This window comes from Heterodontus francisci, chromosome 2, assembly GCF_036365525.1.
Source record: "Heterodontus francisci isolate sHetFra1 chromosome 2, sHetFra1.hap1, whole genome shotgun sequence".
Taxonomy (NCBI): domain Eukaryota; kingdom Metazoa; phylum Chordata; class Chondrichthyes; order Heterodontiformes; family Heterodontidae; genus Heterodontus; species Heterodontus francisci.
This window is the reverse complement of record NC_090372.1, coordinates 195710656-195729203: the sequence shown is the minus strand read 5'-3', so window position 1 is coordinate 195729203 and position 18548 is coordinate 195710656. Positions and strand designations below refer to the sequence as shown.

Sequence of the window (18548 nt, the reverse complement as noted above, 5' to 3'; positions counted from 1 at the left end):
GCAGTAGCCAAGAACCCTGTTCCACCATCCCAAATGCTCAAGAATGAAAGAATGGCATCACTGCCTCCTAATGGTTAACGTCTGAACAATGTTAATGGAGACTTGGCAGCATAATTTGTAGCACCCCATCAAGGCAACACATCACAAATTTGTCAGCCTGTGTAGAATAGCAGCTTGCTAGGCATTATGTGTTGGTGTTTTTGTTCAGTGCAGGGTTGAATCTCATTTTTGTCATAAATTGTCACTCACTGACTTACAGCAAGTACAACTATCGCCTGCTTTCCAGCTGTCTTAAATGATCTTTCCCTCTGTTCCACACATTCAAATCTTCCTTGATGCACACTATTGTTACTAATCCTTCCTATGGTTACTTCTCCTAGGGAGAGAGCTAGAAGGATATTTATTTTTGTAGTATCATCTGTTTTTGGTCATATTCCTAAAATTGGTGCTGCAGCTATTTCCTGTCTCATATTTAGGTTGTGAGAGTCACCATCCAGCTTCTTGTCAGTTCCTAGATTTAGATGTAATTTCCAATGTAGGTTTAACTGTCTTTAATTCAGCGATAAATAATCAAGTGAGAAAATCGGCAAGTAACTGCCAGCCTTAAGACTGGTTTAGATTTTGTCCCCTCACCAGGCTGTCTTGTAAGTGCCCTGCATTGCAGAAAGTTATTGCATACAACATTCTAAACTGGTGATATGTTCAGTGTTAAGTGAGCAATATAGCTTTCAATTCAAATACCTATTTGAAAATGTTCATTATGAGCACAGGTAGGTAGCAAGCAAGAACAACTACAAATTTATATGCGCATTGCACTGTAATTTACAATGCAAGTGCTGACTAGTTTTCTGTTGTCTTGGTTCAACCATTGGGTTGACAGCCAAAATAAGTTATGCTTAAAATTACTCATTTTTGGCTTTTCACTGCTCACTGATTACTAATGCTGTAATGTTCTTGAGGCCCAACTGGTAAATTTAAACACGTGCTGCCCAAAACTGGATAAACTTTAAAGCACCATAAATCTACATGAATGCATTCATCTTCAATGACTATGGACAATGTTGTATACGTTCAATAAAACTACATGAGAACGCTATTCAAATACAAACTACAGATTTGGTCTTTGGGTGCTAATTAATCAGTTCACCATGTAAATGATTTAAAATCCATATTAATGAATCTGTACACTCAAAGGAAAAACTGTTTTAAAATTTATAGCTTATGTAAAATCATGCAATATTGCACCTTATCTCTAATATAACAGTGTCCCTTTTGAGACTTGATTTGTTGATGCAGGAAACACAACTTTTCTGTACCCAATTGCTGTGTGTATGTGAATAGTATTCACTGAATATTTGGATAGATGTTCGTTAGATGCACTTCAGATGATTGAAAATTTGAGGATTTTTCTTCAAATTGAATTCTTAAGTTTTCAGCTGAGAATTTCTAGTTAAAACACGATCTGCTATATTTATAGTTTAAAGAATTTTGTGAAGTACTATGAGAATTACTTCAGCTTTGTCTGCAACATTTTGCAATTAGCGCACACACTAGTTGATGCACTGCTATGTAGCAGTAAACACTAAATTAGTGGATTAGGTTAAATCTCCTGTTTTCCCACTTCTGAACTATCCTGGTTCACCATTCTTCAGGAAATGGGTAGATGGCTGCAAAAATGTCCAGCATCTACCACCACCAAGCCAGTTAAGTGTCAGTTGTATTTGTAATTTCATCCATGCTTCATAACTTTTTAAAATTCATTCATGGGATCTGAGTGCCATTGGCAAGTCCAGCATTTGTTGCTCATCTGTAATTGTTTTTGAGAAGGTGATGGTGAGCTGACTTCTTGAACTGCTGCAGTCCATGTGTCGGTACATCCACTATGTTGGAGAATTCCAGGATTTTGGCCCAGCAACAGTGAAGGAATGATATTGGCATCCAGCAACCAGAACCATCTTCCTTTTGTGCTAGTTATGACTCCAGCTAGTGGAGAGTTTTCCCACTGATTCCCTTGACTTCAGGTTTAAGACTTCTTGATGCCACACTTGGCCAAGTGCTGTCTTGATGTCAAGGGAAGTCACTCTTGCCTGACCTCTTGAATCCAGCTCTTGTCCATGTTTAGTCCAAGACTAGTGAGGTCTGGAGTTGAGTGGCCCTGGCGGATCCCACACAGTGCATTGGGGAGCACGTTGTGAGTAACTGCCACTTGAGAGCACTATTGATGACACCTTCCATCAGTTTGCTGATTGAGTGTAGACTGGGCTGGTAATTGGCCAGATTGGATTTGTCCTGTTTTTTTGTGCACCAGACGTAACTGGCAGTTTTCCACATTGTCAGGTAAATGTCAATGCTGCAGTTCTGGAACACTTTAGGCTAGGTACTGTTGGTTCTGGCGCACAAGTCTTCAGTGCTATTGCCTGGATGTTGTTGAGGCCTTTTGCCATTGCTGCATCCAGTGCCTTCAGCTGCTACCTTTATTATGTGGAGTGAATCGAATTATTTGAAGCTTGGCATCTCTGATGCAGGGGACCTCGGGGAGACTGAGATGGATCATCCACTCAGGACATCTGGCTGAAGATGGTTGCAAATGTTTTTAGCCTTGTCTTTTGCACTGATGTACTGGACTTCACCCACCATTGAGGATGGGGATGATTGTGGAGCTTCCTCCTCCATTAGTTAATTGTCCATCACCATTCATGACTGGATGTGGTAGGACTGCAGAGCTTTGATCTGATCTGTTGGTTGTAGGATCGCTTTGCTCTGTATCACATGCTGCTTTTCCTGCTGTTGAGCCAAACTTTAAGGTCCTTTTCTTTGGAAAAATTGGCACATAATCCACACGGGTGATTCACAGCAAATTTACATAGAGGCAGAGTCTTATAGGTGCAGTGAACTATCAGAAACCTCCATGAGCATAGTGCACTTTTTTCTTGTCATATCTGAAAAACTTTTCATTTTATCTAAGGGCATGGAGCAGTAGAGAGCTGATTCTAAAGCTATTATGGATTGCTACTAAAAATAACTCATGATGTATAATTTTGCAATGTTATACATCCTTGACCAGTAATTACTGTCTTCAGTACTAAAATGGGAACTTTTTTTTTACCCAGCCTCAAAACGCAATATCTATGACCGATATGGAAAAGAAGGGTTGACGAATGCTGGTGGAGGTAAGCAGCCCTAGTTTTAAAATGGTTGAAAACTTGATCAAATTATTACTTTTACATCATATTGCCATATTTGTTTAGCATGGTACTAAAGTGAGTCTTGCTATTAAGGTACTTTCTTGCGGTTTAACGTGCTAAAATCATTTCTGGGTTTGGTTGTAAACATTGGCCTGGGTTTTGTGGTAAGCAAATGGCACTTGCTGTTCATTATGCTTACAGAATTTGTGGGCTTTTACACTGTTTGCTGTGATCAGACAGTCAAAACAGCACATAGGGAATTTGGGACTTGAACAGGGCAAGCAAACAATGTCAACTCAACCACTCAAATTGAAGAATCCTTACTGTGTCAAGCAGCTTCTGAACAAGGAAGTGTAAATTTCAATATTTAATTCAATGTAAAAATTATAGAAAGGGAAAATGATAGGATTGAGTGTATTTATGGTTGGAAATTAAAAATGTCATAACAATCTGAAGAAATTAGACTCCAAAATTGTAAATGTACAATGCCAGGGAGGTAGTTTTACTGAAATTGAGACTTAATATACTGCTAAAAATTCACTTGCACTTAAATGCGCAAGTCACATTTTTTTGGGCTTATCTAGTGAATAAGTGCAACTTTACACCTTATGCATTTCAATGCATGCACGTCTCAGCGAGGCAACAGTGAACGAAGCTTCTGGGGGCACATGGAAAATCAGACAGCTACTTCCTGATTTCCACATTTAACTGCCTGTCAGTGTTGGAAGTTTCTTTCCAGTTTACTCCTTGATGATGAGCGTTAATAGTCTCTCTGTTCTTCCTGCAAAATCTGGGGTAGCAAGTGCCAATGCTCATCAAGCCAGGTAAGGAACTGAAAGAACTCTGGTTCTTCAAGCTTTCAGTTACCTTATTTATTCCAGCTTAGCAGCATTTGCTGAAAATAAACTTTGGAGGTGGGAAATACTGTTAATGCTCACCACACGCTCACTATTGTTTAAACCCATCCGCAATAAATGCCGAATCAGGTATGTAAACCATTTTAGTGGAATACTTCCCACTTTAGGGATCCCATTTTCAACTTGTAAAAGTGATTTTTGAATGCCGGCACAAAAGAAGTTGTTGAACAGTGTGCTGCTACCATGTATTGAGCAAGAATGCATGAGGTCCTGAATGTTTTCAAGTGTCTACCCTTCAGTGTTCAGTAGAGCATTTCACATGTTATGGAGCCTGTTTGAGGTATTTAGATCATGATCCAGTTATGTAGATATGATCATCAATGCGGGTGGTTAGCACCGCAGTCTCTCAGCTCCAGGGACCCGGGTTCGATTCTGGGTACTGCCTGTGCGGAGTTTGCAAGTTCTCCGTGTCTGCGTGGGTTTTCGCCGGGTGCTCCGGTTTCCTCCCACATCCAAAAGACTTGCAGGTGATAGGTAAATTGGCTGTTGTAAATTGCCCCTAGTGTAGGGAGGTGATAGGGAATATGGGATTACTGTAGGGTTAATATAAATGGGTGGTTGGTGGTCGGCACAGACTCGGTGGGCTGACGGGCCTGTTTCAGTGCTGTATCTCTAAATAAAAAAAAATAAATGCACTTCTGTGAACTACCTAATGAGAACCTTTGCCTGACTTAATACCACCACAGATAACAGCCCTCATTTTCAATAAAAGTTTAAAAAAAAAAAAACTGGTGCCCCTGTCTCCAGATTCAGAAATGCACCTAGAGGTAGTTTTCACTGCTGTTTAGAGCAGAAATGTAATTGTTTGCTGTTTGGCTGAATACTTACAAATGAACTTTTTCTAGCCATTGGTAATAGTGACACATTTTTGGGCGAGGGGAGGTGGTAAGAAAGGGTTTTTTCTTCCAGTAGAAGTCACTGAGTATTGGGAACCCTGTTAATTTATTTCCTTCCCCTGTCTGTGGACTATTGTTGGCCCCCACCCTGACCATCTCAATTGCTGAATTAAAATCAGCTAACTTCGCGTTGACATCTTCATATGGCTCAGCTGATTGCTTGATGCATTTGGTGTCATCTGAAAAGCTTCAGTTTGGTTATTATAAATGCAACCTTAACTCATAGCTGAAAGTAAGTGACATTTTCTGCAATTGCTGTGATTTTTGTGATATTGCCTCCCTTTTTTAAATTTTGTTTTAAATACTGACTTTTTTGGAAAACAACTGTTGCAGTTTTTTGTGACCTAAGCTTCCTTCTCCAGCCACAAAGTAAATTGACCACTGCCAGTTTTAAAATTCTTCATGCGCACACATCACTGTCGGTTTTAATGGGTGTTACAAAGTTTCCAGCTCTATTTAGATGCTATATTACATCTGATGTTTTTAAAGACTATAAATGTAATGGATAAAGTATTTATTAAAATCCAAAGTGATTTAAGTTTATTCCTTTGGAATATGTCAGCTGAATGGTGTTTTTTTTTTAGAACCTCTTGCCCAATTTTCTATGCTGCTGTTTGATGTAGGCTAGTATCTACAGAATTGCATTGCAACTTCAAACAGGGTTTGATTTGGAGTCATATTTTTCTAAGCAATGGTCAGAATTGAGATTGTTGGTGCTCCAACTAAACATAAGTGCAAACAATCTGTATAAATGAAGACACTTAACTATGAGAAGGCCAGAATTATGTTTACTACCAAACTGACATTTTAAAAACCCATTTTCTTTTCTGGTGAGGAGGAGGGCAACAGCAGTTCCAAAATAAACCACAGACCTGCAGTCAACCTGTGTCTGCATGCATACTGTCAATAAAAGAAGCAGTTTGACTGAGTTTAATTTAGAAATTTGGCTTCACCTGTCCATGCTGCTGGTTTGTGCCAGTTCCCACCTGTTGGTTTGCTTCATTTACTTCTCAAACCAGATCAAAACAATTTATAAAAAAAAAAAACTGGTGCCCCATCTCCAGGTCCAGAAATGCGCCTAAAGGCACTTTTCTCTGCTGTTTAGAGCAGAAATGTAATTGTTTGACTGCTGTTGACTGAATCACCAATGGCCTTTTCTAGCCATTGGTGATGGTGAAACATTTTTGGGTGAGGGGAGTGGAGGAGGTGGTAAAGTCACTGGTGTATCCATAATGAGTTCAATATGTTGTGCGCACTCGTTCTAAAGTGGAATGCAAACCGAATTTGAATACAGGTTTCTCTTTTCATGGTATAATGCATTGAATCTTAATTACCAAACTATCTCATGCCATCTTTTCATAGGGATCTTTACTGAAATTCTTTAAGTATCGAAGGCTCGATTAAAACACGCTCTGAAAGACACTCTGCAATTGAGTTTTGAACTCAAACGGCTGGTGATGGCATTTAATGGCTGGAATGATTTCTTAGCACTTCAAAATTTGACATCTTTGTCTGTCGTTTTCCCCCCCCTCTGGTTTAGGTGGTCATTATGGCGAAGGCTTCGACTTTGGCTTCACGTTCCGCAATCCTGAAGATGTTTTTAGGGAATTCTTTGGAGGCAGGGATCCCTTTGCAGATTTCTTCAGTAAGTAATTTATTAAGATGAATCTTTTTAAAAATGTGTGTATCCTTTTCTTTTACACCCATTCTTGAATGGGCAGCAGTGGGTAAGATGGCATATGTGGCCCATCCCAAGTTTTCCAGAGAGGATGGTGATACAACTGAGTAACTTACAGGGCCACTTCAGAAGGATGTTGAGTCAACCATGGTAAAGGATGGTCGGTTTCCTTCCTTAAGAGTTTTTATTTCCAGATTTTAAAAACTGATTTGCAATTCTCAAGCTGTTGTCCAGGATTCTGCATTGCTGGTGCAGTGAAATAATCATTAGCTGTTGTACCCACACATTCACTTTGCAGACAAATCTTGTACTAGCTCTTGTAATGCAAGGATTTCAGTTAACTGGTGAAGTGTGATATTGTGCTATTGTACTAATGTGTGAAATTCCTATACAGTGAGAAGTATTGAACTAAATCACTTTTCATGTTTAGACAGGAATGTAAAAGTGCTAGAAGCTGATTTGTTACTTTTATCAAACTTGTAATAACTTGTAATTTTATCAAATATATTTTATATGGCTGCAGTTCTCCTTAGGATTAAGGCTATTTGTAAAACTTAAGTTTATAGTTCATTAGTCATACTGTTACTGCACTCACCTACAGATCTGATTGGCACTTTCTACATGCCACTGGGTTAAGCTCAAATTCTGCAACTAATCACAACTTCAAGATTCTCTACTGGAGTGTTAATCACACATTCTCCTTTTTATTGTGCACTTGTAACATGGTAAAATGCTCCATCAGCTGCTGCACCATTTGTCCCATTTCTTGCATTTGTTTTAAATTCAAATATTGGGCTAGCTTGAAGGAATACTATGTGCAGTGAGTAGTATTTAACCTTGCAGTTGCACTATGTTTCGTGCTTCCTGGTGAAGCATGGAAGTGATGTGACTTGACCGTTAATTGCTGTCCTCTGGTAAGGGAATGCCTTATACTTGAGGATAAGAGCAGCAAGAAGACCAAATCATTAGAGCCAATAGGTGAGGATGTTTCAGTTTGAATGGAATCTCCAGGAAGGCAATCTCCAATTGGTCAGTGACTACACTTAAAAATACTTCATTTGACTAAATTGTTCTAGAGTGGCCTGAACTTGTGAAAGGTACTAATAAATACAAAATTTTGTTCTCTTGCTTAGTGTCTCCATGGTTTCCCAAACTATGCAGCAATTCTTCAGTAAAATCTTGAGTTAAACCACGGATTTGTGACCAGATGTATTGATGCATTCAGCTTTTGCTGCTAAAGCTGTGTTTGCTGCATGATATCTAGAGTAATAGTTCTTTTGGCGCAGAGTATTGCTCTGGGACACCCGGAAGCAAATCACTTTTTGACTGACTAATTATAGTTGCCCTTAGTTGTTTCAGTCTTTGATGTTTCACCACATGGAGATCTGGTTAATATCTGTAACAAACTATTTGTTTTTGATTGAAGCTCTGAATGTCCCTCAATATGTGCAGGGCCACACCCTTGCCACAACATCATAAATGAGGTCTGCTGATAGCAACTAAAACTTGAAAGTTCAGTTTGTTGTGCTTTTTGCTTTCTTGAGTTATGTTGCAGATGCATCCTACCATGCTTGTGTACAAATTAGATCTTCACCCAGATGGAAGGAAAAGTCTTGCATCAAGTGTGATCTTTTTAGTTGCTTGGATACCTGTGGCCAGGAGGCATGTGATTAAAGTTTTTAAACATGAAATTCAAGAGTTTTGACATGGAATTGTAATTATTTGACTTTAGTTCATCTGAAAATTCAAGAGGATCTTCAACTTATGAATCTTTGAGTTGAAACTCCTAATTATGAATATATAATTATAGCGCAAACAGACCATTTGCTTCAACTGGTCTGTGCTGGATGTAAATTTTCCATTTAATCTTGTCACGTGGGAAGTTGTTAGGAAATCTTGCAAGAGTTAGTAACTCTTCCAACCTCCAACCAAAATTAATGTTTTTGTAACTGTTGAATTTAACGTTCTTTCAATCTTAACTTCCTAAGTTGAAGTATTTTCATGGTCTCGGTCTGCAAGATAACTGAAAGCCAAACTTGAATGGTTGCTTTGCCTCTTGGCTTATGTGAATACAGTTCTTCAGTTGCAATTTGTTACACTAAATTGCCTATTTTTCCTTGAACCATTCTTAAGAGGGGTGCAAAATACTTGCATATTGCCGGTGGAAGAAATTATTTTTGCTTCCTGGGTCCTATTTGAATTTTGGACTACATTGGACTTCACCTTCCATCATAGGGCTTTGCTTCCTCATCTGGGAAGATGGGATGTTGGCCCATCAAACTATTGCAGCATTTAGTTGTTAACTGATCAAAGGTTTCCATATCATACTGTCTGGAGGTCTATTTCATGTATTGCTCATTCTTTGTTCTCTTGTCCTATTGTAGTCAAGAGATTGCCAACAAGGCTTCTCTCCCAGCCTTTGCAACATTACTTCTGGATCCGCTGGCAGATCTATCCTTGGTCCCATTCCTTTCATAAGTCAGTTTTGGTTCAGCGGTAGCACTGTAGCCTCTGAATTGGAAGGTCGTGGATCCAAGCCCTAGTTCAGTATTTGAACACTGAATCTGGGCTGGCACTGAGGGAGTAATGCATTGATAGTGATGTTATATGGATGAGGCATTAAACCAAGAGGGCATGACCACTCAAGTGGGTGTAGAAGATCCAGTGGCAGGAGAGTTCACTTGTGGCTAACATTTATTTCTCAACCAACATGAATAAAACAAATTAGCTGATTTTATCTCAATGTGGTTGTGGGATCTTGTGCTGAAATGACTGCTGTTTCCTGTATTACACTAGTGACTAAACTTCACATACTTCATGGCTGTGAAGCAGTTTCACATATCCTGCCAAATGTACATTTTTCTCATACATGATCTTAGAGATATTATCCCCAGGTGTGGGGTCAGCTTCTGCATGGCACCCAGCTCTACCCCTCCAACCACCCCTTTGGGCTGTACTGTCAGTGCTTGTTTGACATCCTGTATTCAATTAGTTGCAGTTTCCTCCAGCTAAAACAATTGTTGGCACCAGAACTGGACGCTGTCCTTGAGGTATGATTTGACCAGAGCACTGTAGAGTTAGATCTCCAGCTCCTCTGAATTGTATTCCACTTTTTTTGCTATATATTATTTGAACATGTTGAGTGTTGATATTGATACAGGCTTGATGTCTGCTATTCCATCTCTGAGGAGGAGCTAGTATTCTGCTAAAACTTCTTTGTTGAATATGGGTGCTTTATGCTTCATGTTTAAAAATTGCTTTCAGTATACCTGAAGACTTGTAAAATGTTATTTAAATCCAAGAACTTTAGATGTAGTTTTCCCATAATTAGTACGATTTAATCAATCCAGCCTGTGTTTTTTCGGAACAGTGGACGATCCCTTTGACAATTTCTTTGGAAATCGAGGTAGACGTGGGGTTGAGAGAAGCAGGGGCGGCAGAGGGTCTTTCTTTTCTCCTTTTGGTGGATTTCCTGCATTTGATCCTGGTAAGTATTGATTAACTCCTGAATGAATAAACAAACATATAGTAGAGTGTAATGAATTTCTTGGTAAAGCAAAAGAGTTACATGAGGATGAATTAAAAACAAGAAAAGGATGATATTGATGTCTGAACCTGCTGCAGTGTTTAAGTCGACCAGCTCTAATGTTGGAAGACAACAGAGTATATTGGTATTACAGAAGCAAAATACTGCAGATGCAGTATTTCATTTCACATGTTTGAAACTCCACAGATGCTGCCAGATTATTTCCAGCATTTTCTGTTTTTTTTTAAAATGGTATTGTTAAAAGCAAATGTACACTTTCATTTCATAATGTGGATATAATTATTTTGGGGAGGATCTGATTAATTTCAACTTCCACTTATCCTGCAAATTCCCCAAGAAGTATTTTGATCATCCAGTCACTTATTCTTGTCGTACTAGGATGATTATAGCCCAGTTGGACTTAAAACAGTGATCCAGTGCAGGTTGTCAAATATTTACCAGCCTAACAATTTTCTTTAGTTTGGCTCATTCATTTTATTCAAGGCCTCAAGTCTGTCCCATTTTAGCATGGTGGGAGCGCCACACAACATGATGGATGGTGTCCTCAGTGAGAAGACAGGACTTTCTCCGCAGGGGAAGTCACTCCTGTCAATGTCGTGGACAGATGCATTTGTGACATGTAGATTAGTGAGGACAAGGTAATGGGTTTTTCCCCCACGTTGGTTCTCTTTCCATCTGGCAACTGTGTCCTTCAGAGCTTGGTCAGTTGTTATGCTTCTGAACCACTCTTGGTGGTGGACTTTGAAGTCCTCCATCCAGAGTACAATTTATGCCCTTGCTATCCCTTGTATTGTTCCACATGAAGTATTGGCTCATCAGCTGAGAACTGTATGTGGTAATCAGAAGGTTTCTTTGCCTGTATTTGATCTGCTGCTGAGACGACATAGGGTACAAAGTCAATGTTGAGGACTCCGAGGGCCACTCCCTGCTGCCTGTATGTCACCGGTGGAACAGGACGTAACCAGGGAAGATGGTGGAGGAGTCTGGGACATTGGCATAATGGTATGATTTAAATATGACTGCCAGGCTATTGTTTGACTAGTCCGGACAGTGCTCTGTATTTTGGCAAGGTCTTTGTAGAGTTTACTGGTCTGGGTATACCATTTAATCTGAATCAGATGTCTGAATTGAAGGTGAATGAACAGTTAGTTATATTCTTAAGCTGTTTTGGTAGCCGTTTTGAAACAACTGAGTGGCTTGTAACATCAATTTGGAGAGCAGTTAAAAGCGTACGATATTGTGGGTCTGGAATCGCACACAGGCCACAGTAGGTAAGGACATAGTGAACCAGATTGATTTTATGGCAGTCCGATAGTTTCATGGTCATCACTGGTAAGCTTTTATTCCAGGTTTATTTTATTAACAAGTTAAATTCCCCAGCTGCTGTGGTGGGAATCATTAGTTTAGGCCTCTGGATTACTAATCAAGTAATGTCACTGTGCTACTGTACTCTGGTATGGTGAAGTACTGGCCTTAATCAACTGGGAATTGTTTTCCTCCATTTGCATGCTCATCAGTTATGTAATTGAGTTGCTATCAGTCCATAAAATCTTATGGTTTATGCCTGAAAAGGGGCTGAATGTCTTTCTATGAATAAACTCAACTGTTTCACATTTTTAATCTACGTTTGGGTTGCATTTTCTCTTGGGTGAATCTGGTAAATATTGAGAAGTTAGATGCATAAACTTTCAGTGTGAAATGGAACTTAATTTCAACTAAACAAATTGCATATTTATTTTTGGAATGAGCATTATATAAACGTACCCATTATTTCTATAGGTTTTACTTCATTCAGTTCATTTGGTAATCTTGGAACAGCATCATTCTCCTCCTCTTCGTTTGGCGGTAGTGGAATGGGTAATTTCCGATCAGTATCAACATCTACCAAGTTTGTTAATGGCAGAAAGATCACCACTAAAAGGTATTTTTTAAAAATGGGCTTCAGGATGATATTCAATATAGAAAAATTTTGTCTAAGGTTCTCAGTGCTAGATCCGTTTACTGAATTTTATAGTTAAAGTAAATCCTTCCCTTGCAGAGTTGCTACGTTTTTTATTTAAGTCAAAGCTAAAGTGTGGCAGTCAGCCCATCAAGCTTACTGCTTTCAGCAGATATGTATTCTGTGGTGGACTTCTTTCGTGTTGTTTCCCTATTAGAAAAATTACTCTCTCAGAAAATTGTCTTGGCCATTTTTAATATCAGTGTTCTGAATGCATTTTTAAAATTTGACCACATACACTTTAACTTGCAGGATTATAGAAAACGGTCAAGAAAGAGTTGAAGTAGAGGAAGATGGTCAATTAAAATCTTTAACAATAAATGGTAAGGAGCAGCTACTACGGTTGGATAACAAGTAAATGTTCCCTCATATTTAACAAATAAAAATGGATGGGCATTCATGGGTGAAAAGATTTGTGTATCCTGGAAGGAACTTTGCATTATGCGTTACATTGTTTAGTTCAAATTAGTTTTGCTGCTTGTTATGGCACCAATAATCCAATGATGTTTATGCCATACTTGGAGTTTACTTTGACGGGACCACAGAATAGGACCATCTGGTATTGATTGAGTTGTCTTTTTGTATTATGAATTTATTGATGCACTTTCCTGTGTAACCATTTCCATTGAGCATTTACCTTTTGAATCTAGAGAGATTGTTCCACTCTATAATACAAATTTTTCTAGTTAATTGAATGCAAATTAGCTTCTAACTTGCTGGAGGATTTAACCTGTTAAAATATTTTCTAACTTTTTTGTACTTGCTAGTAAATACAATTAAGAATATTTAATGACCGTTTGCATTTTTTGCTTGAAATTGCATCTTTTTGTGGTTTTAGTTTAGCATGTATGCTACTTCAGTGATATTTTGGGAACTGTTGGTGTTTATGCTGTTATAACCTGATCACTCAACAACGTAACATGTTGATGCTGGCAGAATGAAAACTTTATTTGTTAACAAATGACGTGAAAAGAAATGTTTGTGGCACAACCATTAAAAGGGCATGGAAAAATATTGTGTCTTATGTGGTGATTTGAAGTTTGTTTGCAATCTTGCACATTTTATTTGTAGCAGTCTTACTAGCATTTGCTTGCTTATAGTCACTTAACATGGTGGAGAATTTAATTGCCATGCAGAATATAATTCCTGCTTTTTTAAAAGGTACAAATACCAAATTATGCACTAAATGTCTGCTAGTTAGACCATAGTTTGTCTAAAGATCCAGAAGCTTTTACTTTGGTTAGAAATTCATTAGGAGGAAAGGTTACAACTTTTATTTTGATTTCAATTGCTCAATGTTATGCAACCATAATTAAGTTTAATGCTGACAGAGAATTTGCTTAACTCTTAATTGCTTTACTGGAAAATACTTGCATAATCTTAGAAGCAAGGCATTAAATATTATGCCTGTGGCAGATGGTTACAGGGAATTTTATTTATGCACTTACAGCCAGTATTAGTCTTTAAATTAAATTCTTGTACCATTCTATTGCTTAGGTGACAATTTTGAAACCAGTTTCAAAAGTATATTCTCTAGTTTTAAGTCCCAACGTCCATGTTTGTGTTGGAGTAGACAACATTTTCTGTAGCAATGGCTAATATAAATTCAGTGCTGCCAAATAGTACAAACATACAAAAAGACAAACAGAAAATGACCAAATGGTCCATAAAGTCTGTCCCATTCAATTATGTTGCAACTCGCTGTACTACCCTCAATACTTGTTTCCTGGGAGAGGCAAAAAAAAAATCAGCCATTTTAGGGGGACAAGGAATTTTGGGAAACTCGTCTCCCAAGGCCCAAAGGCAATTAAAAACCAAGTCTGAGATTAAAATGATTAGGCTTCATTACCCAGCATCTCAGCTACCTTTTTGTATGCAGTGATATTTATTTCTCCTCCAGGAATCTGTCTGACTTCATTTGTGGCAAGTTTGTATCCACTACCAGAGCTAGCAACCTATTCCAAATATCAATCCTCAAAGGAAAGTCTCCTGACATCTCAGGTTGTTTGTTCAGCTTGTATGCATGTCCCCTTCTCCTAATTTAGCTAATTCTAACAATCTGTCCATCTATATCCATCCTAGTCCATTACCAGCTAATATTTTAATCAGGTTTCCCTGAAATCCTAGCTTTTCTAGACATAAGGCTATAGAAATAGGCGTAGCAACAAGCTCAGGGAGCGCCTGGCCAGCATCTAATCAGATTATGCCTAATCTGAATCTTAACTCTAGTTACTCACCTTAGTTTCATAACCCTTAACACCCTTGCCAAACAATCTATCCATCTCAGTTTTGAGACTTTCAGTTGCCCTAGCCACACTTGAAGAGCAAGTTTCAGATTTCAACTACCCTTGTTGCAAAGTGCTTTTTGATATCAGTCTTGAACTGCCTAGTTGTAAATACTATGCCCCTTGCTATAGCTTTCCCCCAAAGGAAATAGCTTCTCTGTCTACAACTTGTATTTATATAGTGCCCTTAACATAATAAAACACTCCTAGGCATTTCATAGAGCATTATAAAACAAAATGACACCAAGCTACATGAGATGGGTCAGACGACTAAAGGCTTGGTCAGAGGTCGGTTTCAAGGATTGTCTTAAAGGAGGAAAGTAAGATGGACACTGGTGTAAGGAGGGAATTCTGGCCACCAATGGTGAAGTGACTAAAATTGGGGATGCTCAAGGTAAGTACAGATATCTTGGCAGGTTGTGGAGCTGGAGGAAATCCCAGAGATAGGGGCTAGGCCATGGTGGGGTTTGAAGACAAGGATGAGAGTTTTAAAATCAATGTTACTTGACCAGGAGCCAATGTAGGTCAGCAAGCGCAGGTGATGGGTGAGCGGGACTTAGTGCAAGTTAAGACACTGGCAGTAGGATTTTGGATAACCTCGTTAACAAAAGGTCACTGTGGGAGAGTAGCCAACAGTGTGTTGGAATAGTCAAGTCTAGAGGTAACTAAGGCATGAGTGAGGGTTTTAGCAGCAGATGAGCTGAGACAGGCCAAGTCAGGTGATAAAGGTGGGAATAGACGGTCTTATTGAAGGCACGAGTATGTGATAGGAAGCTTATCTCTCAAGTAACACCAAAGTTGCGAACAGACTGGTTTAATCTCAGGCTGTTGTCAGGGAAAGGGATGGTGTCGTTGCAAGGGAACAGAGTTTGTAGCAGGGACTGAAAACAATGGCTTCATTCTTCCCAATACCAGCTCCTTTAATTATCTCAATTACATCACCCCTTAATCTCGTGTACAAAGAAATACACATCTAGTTTTAAACAACCTATCCTCAGTTTATACCTTTTAGCCCTAGAGTAAAGAGGCCCAGCTCCTGACCTTATCTGGTTGGTCCAGGAATTTTAGACTAGGTATTAATCTAGTGGTCCTCTGGAACCTCTTCCGGGGTCTCTAATCTCCCAAAATTCTTGATGGGACTTAACCAGTATATTGCAGAGGGACGCTGGTGCTCTGTTTTATATTGTTTCGACTTAGTTATGCATCCTAATTTTATTGGCTTGTAATAGCCTTTCAGCACTGCTTGTGGAACTACAAATATTCTGTGCTATAACACACCGCTTTCTTCCCTTTTAATTCAATGTGCATTGCACAACAGTTATCAATATTAAATATCATCTATCTCCCATTACATCTAGATCAGTTTGTAATCTTAAAGGTTGACACAAGCACAGATCTTCATGTCTTCAAACTAGTGGACAAATACCCCTATTGCCTTCATCTAAATCACTGCATATTGTAAAGAGTAATGGCCTTAACACTATTCCCTTCAGCCCATTACCATTAATTACAGTCCTCTGTCTACAAGAGCACAACCAACTTCCTGTTCTATCCAGGGCCTACCCTTCAATCCACAGGATTCTCTTATGTAACAGCTTATTGTGAGGCACCTCATCAAATGCTTTTTGGAGGTCCAAATAGGCAGTGTCTGCTGTGATCCTTCACCCATGAACCTGGTAACATCAAAAGTCAACCAGGTTGGTAAGGCATAACTCTCTCCCAGAAGCTGTGCTGCATGCTCATAATAACTGCTTTGTCAAGATGGTTGTAAAGGGCAACCTTGATTCCTTCCAGCAACTTTCCGACAACTGTCGTCAAACTAATAGGCCTATAACTTTACAATTCTGACTTCATGTCCTTTTTTAAATATTGGTACATTAGTCCCCTCCAGTCGTCAGGAATGATCCCTGATGCTCTGAGAAATTGTGTGGTTCTATGCAGTCTTTTGTCTCCCTCTGATTCCTAATATAACTCAATTTTACTATTACTACCAGTTATCGACAACTTTCCGTTCTATTGATCTCAATTCTTCAGAGCAACCAAAAGAATACTATGCTTGTGACTTTTCTAATCAGAAAATACTTCTGCTCCAGTCTCTTTGGTCTTTGTACATAGCTACTTTGTAACCTTGACATGATTTAACCATGTGCCCTTTTTTTTTTGAGGTTGGGGAAATGTGATTTTTTTGTATTGAATGATTTTAAGATTTTTTTCATACTGTATTACTATCTCTGCCTGGTAGGGTTGGTTGTTCAGTGGTCTCAACTCCTCTGCCATTTGTACAACTTTAGTCCTTTTGAAATTCTGGGACCAGCATCGAAATTTTGGCAACTTTTATACAGAGGTCCAGGTGCTCCTAAACATGGGAGGTGTAATATGGTATCAAGGTCATGAATAAAAGGCTAAATGAAATACCTAGTTACCCATGTCTCATTAACCTGCTATGTTAGAATACAGTAATTTGACACGTTAACATGTTACTTCAGAAAACCATTTGTCTGAATCTTTCAGATTTCTGTTGATTTTAGTATGTGGTACAATAAATGTGCTGTATTTAAATTCTTTAAACGGCTGCTCTATGCCACTTTTCTCTCATTTCCTCGTCTCATTCTACTCTTTGGTTCTTGCAGTTGGGGGATTGCTGTTACTAGGTAAGGCTATCGGCCTTAAAACTAGCCTCCTATCCATAAGGAGTGGGCCAATTTTAGAGCTAAATTCCTACTGGCAACTCTTATTTGGCATCTTCACCAGAAGAGCTTGCCATGAGATTGAAGGAATGCTTTGTCCATGTTCAAATTAGGTTCCAAATCACAGATAGAAATACTCTGTACACTGCCAGACATAAGTACAGTTTTGGGATTATAATTAAGTATGTGAACAGCCACTGGTGATAACTGCTCTTTTAAACCTTGCCACTTCACCCTCTACACCATAAATGTTACATATAATTAGTGATTCCAGCAGTTGGAACACAATTTGAATTTATTGCATTGTCTTCAAGTTGTTCTTGGAAGATGAAGTTGCATTCTATATGGCGAACAAGAATGAGGATCATGCCTGTTTATCCTATGGGAAAAATTACTTAATTTTGTGTTGCTGTTAGATCATCCTACTCCATTGCAAATGTGGGAAGACTCCCCACCCCATCAGCACCAATTAGCCTTCATAACAGGAAAATATGTTGGTGCCATTTATTGGATTCTTTGCTAAAATAGATGTAACCTTAACAATTCTAGCAATAGTTTCTTGACTTTTTAAATATTCCACTTCATTTTGCTTGTCAGTGCCTGTTGTTCTTGGGTGATGCTTATGAACACCTGAATTAATTTCCAGCCATCTGGTTTTAACAATTGTAATGAATATGTAGATTTTTCCAGTGATACTTCGTGAATTTTAACCCCCCAAAAAAGGTGGGCTGAGGTCAGGTGAGATATTGAAATTTTAAAAATCTCTCTCCTCCAATCTGCCCACTCGGCTTAATGGAGGAGGGACAAAGGGTGGGTTGTCTATTTAAAATATTTTAATGTGGCTTTAACACTGACCAGCAGGCTTTCCCAGGCCTTGGGAGACCTGGCAGCTCAAGGAAGGTGAGGACAGCTTCAGGAGAAGGTAAGTGGCTTTGCAGCACTGCAGGCCAGGAAAATGGAGTGCTGCTCCCACAAAATTGGGGATTGGACACCCCACATTCCCACTAGCAGTTGCAGGTTCCAGAGTGCTTCCCACCTGATGGAAAGCCAAGGCCGTCAATCAAGCTCATCAGGCGGCGATCTGCTTTATTTTAAAAAGTTGCATGCTGTAAAGTTAATGCAGTCTCTGGGATTCATGTCCAAACCTGCCCTTATTAATATTGGGGCCTTGGTGCTAGCTGAATTCAGCAACAGGGTTCAATGTAGCTGTCTAACTTCACTGCTTGATGGATGTGAGGTCTGTGCAAGTAGTAGACTGATCATAAACTTGAGTTCTACCAAAAAGCCTAATTCTAATTCCAGCTTGGATAGGGTTCAAGTTTAGGTAAGGAATGTTTCAAGAGCGGTTCACTGG

General features: G+C 39.0%; 1 protein-coding gene across 2 annotated transcripts in view; it reads left to right on the top strand.

The window, feature by feature from the left end:
• Positions 1 to 18548, top strand: part of dnajb6b (DnaJ heat shock protein family (Hsp40) member B6b) — a 182000-nt gene that overhangs the window by 49452 nt on the left and 114000 nt on the right. For both annotated transcript variants that reach the window (XM_068015006.1, XM_068015007.1), the window contains 5 exons: positions 3111 to 3170; positions 6539 to 6643; positions 10047 to 10163; positions 12003 to 12144; positions 12475 to 12545. In XM_068015006.1, the coding sequence (XP_067871107.1) occupies positions 3111 to 3170; positions 6539 to 6643; positions 10047 to 10163; positions 12003 to 12144; positions 12475 to 12545 (495 nt within the window). The remainder of the gene's footprint in view (positions 1 to 3110; positions 3171 to 6538; positions 6644 to 10046; positions 10164 to 12002; positions 12145 to 12474; positions 12546 to 18548) is intronic.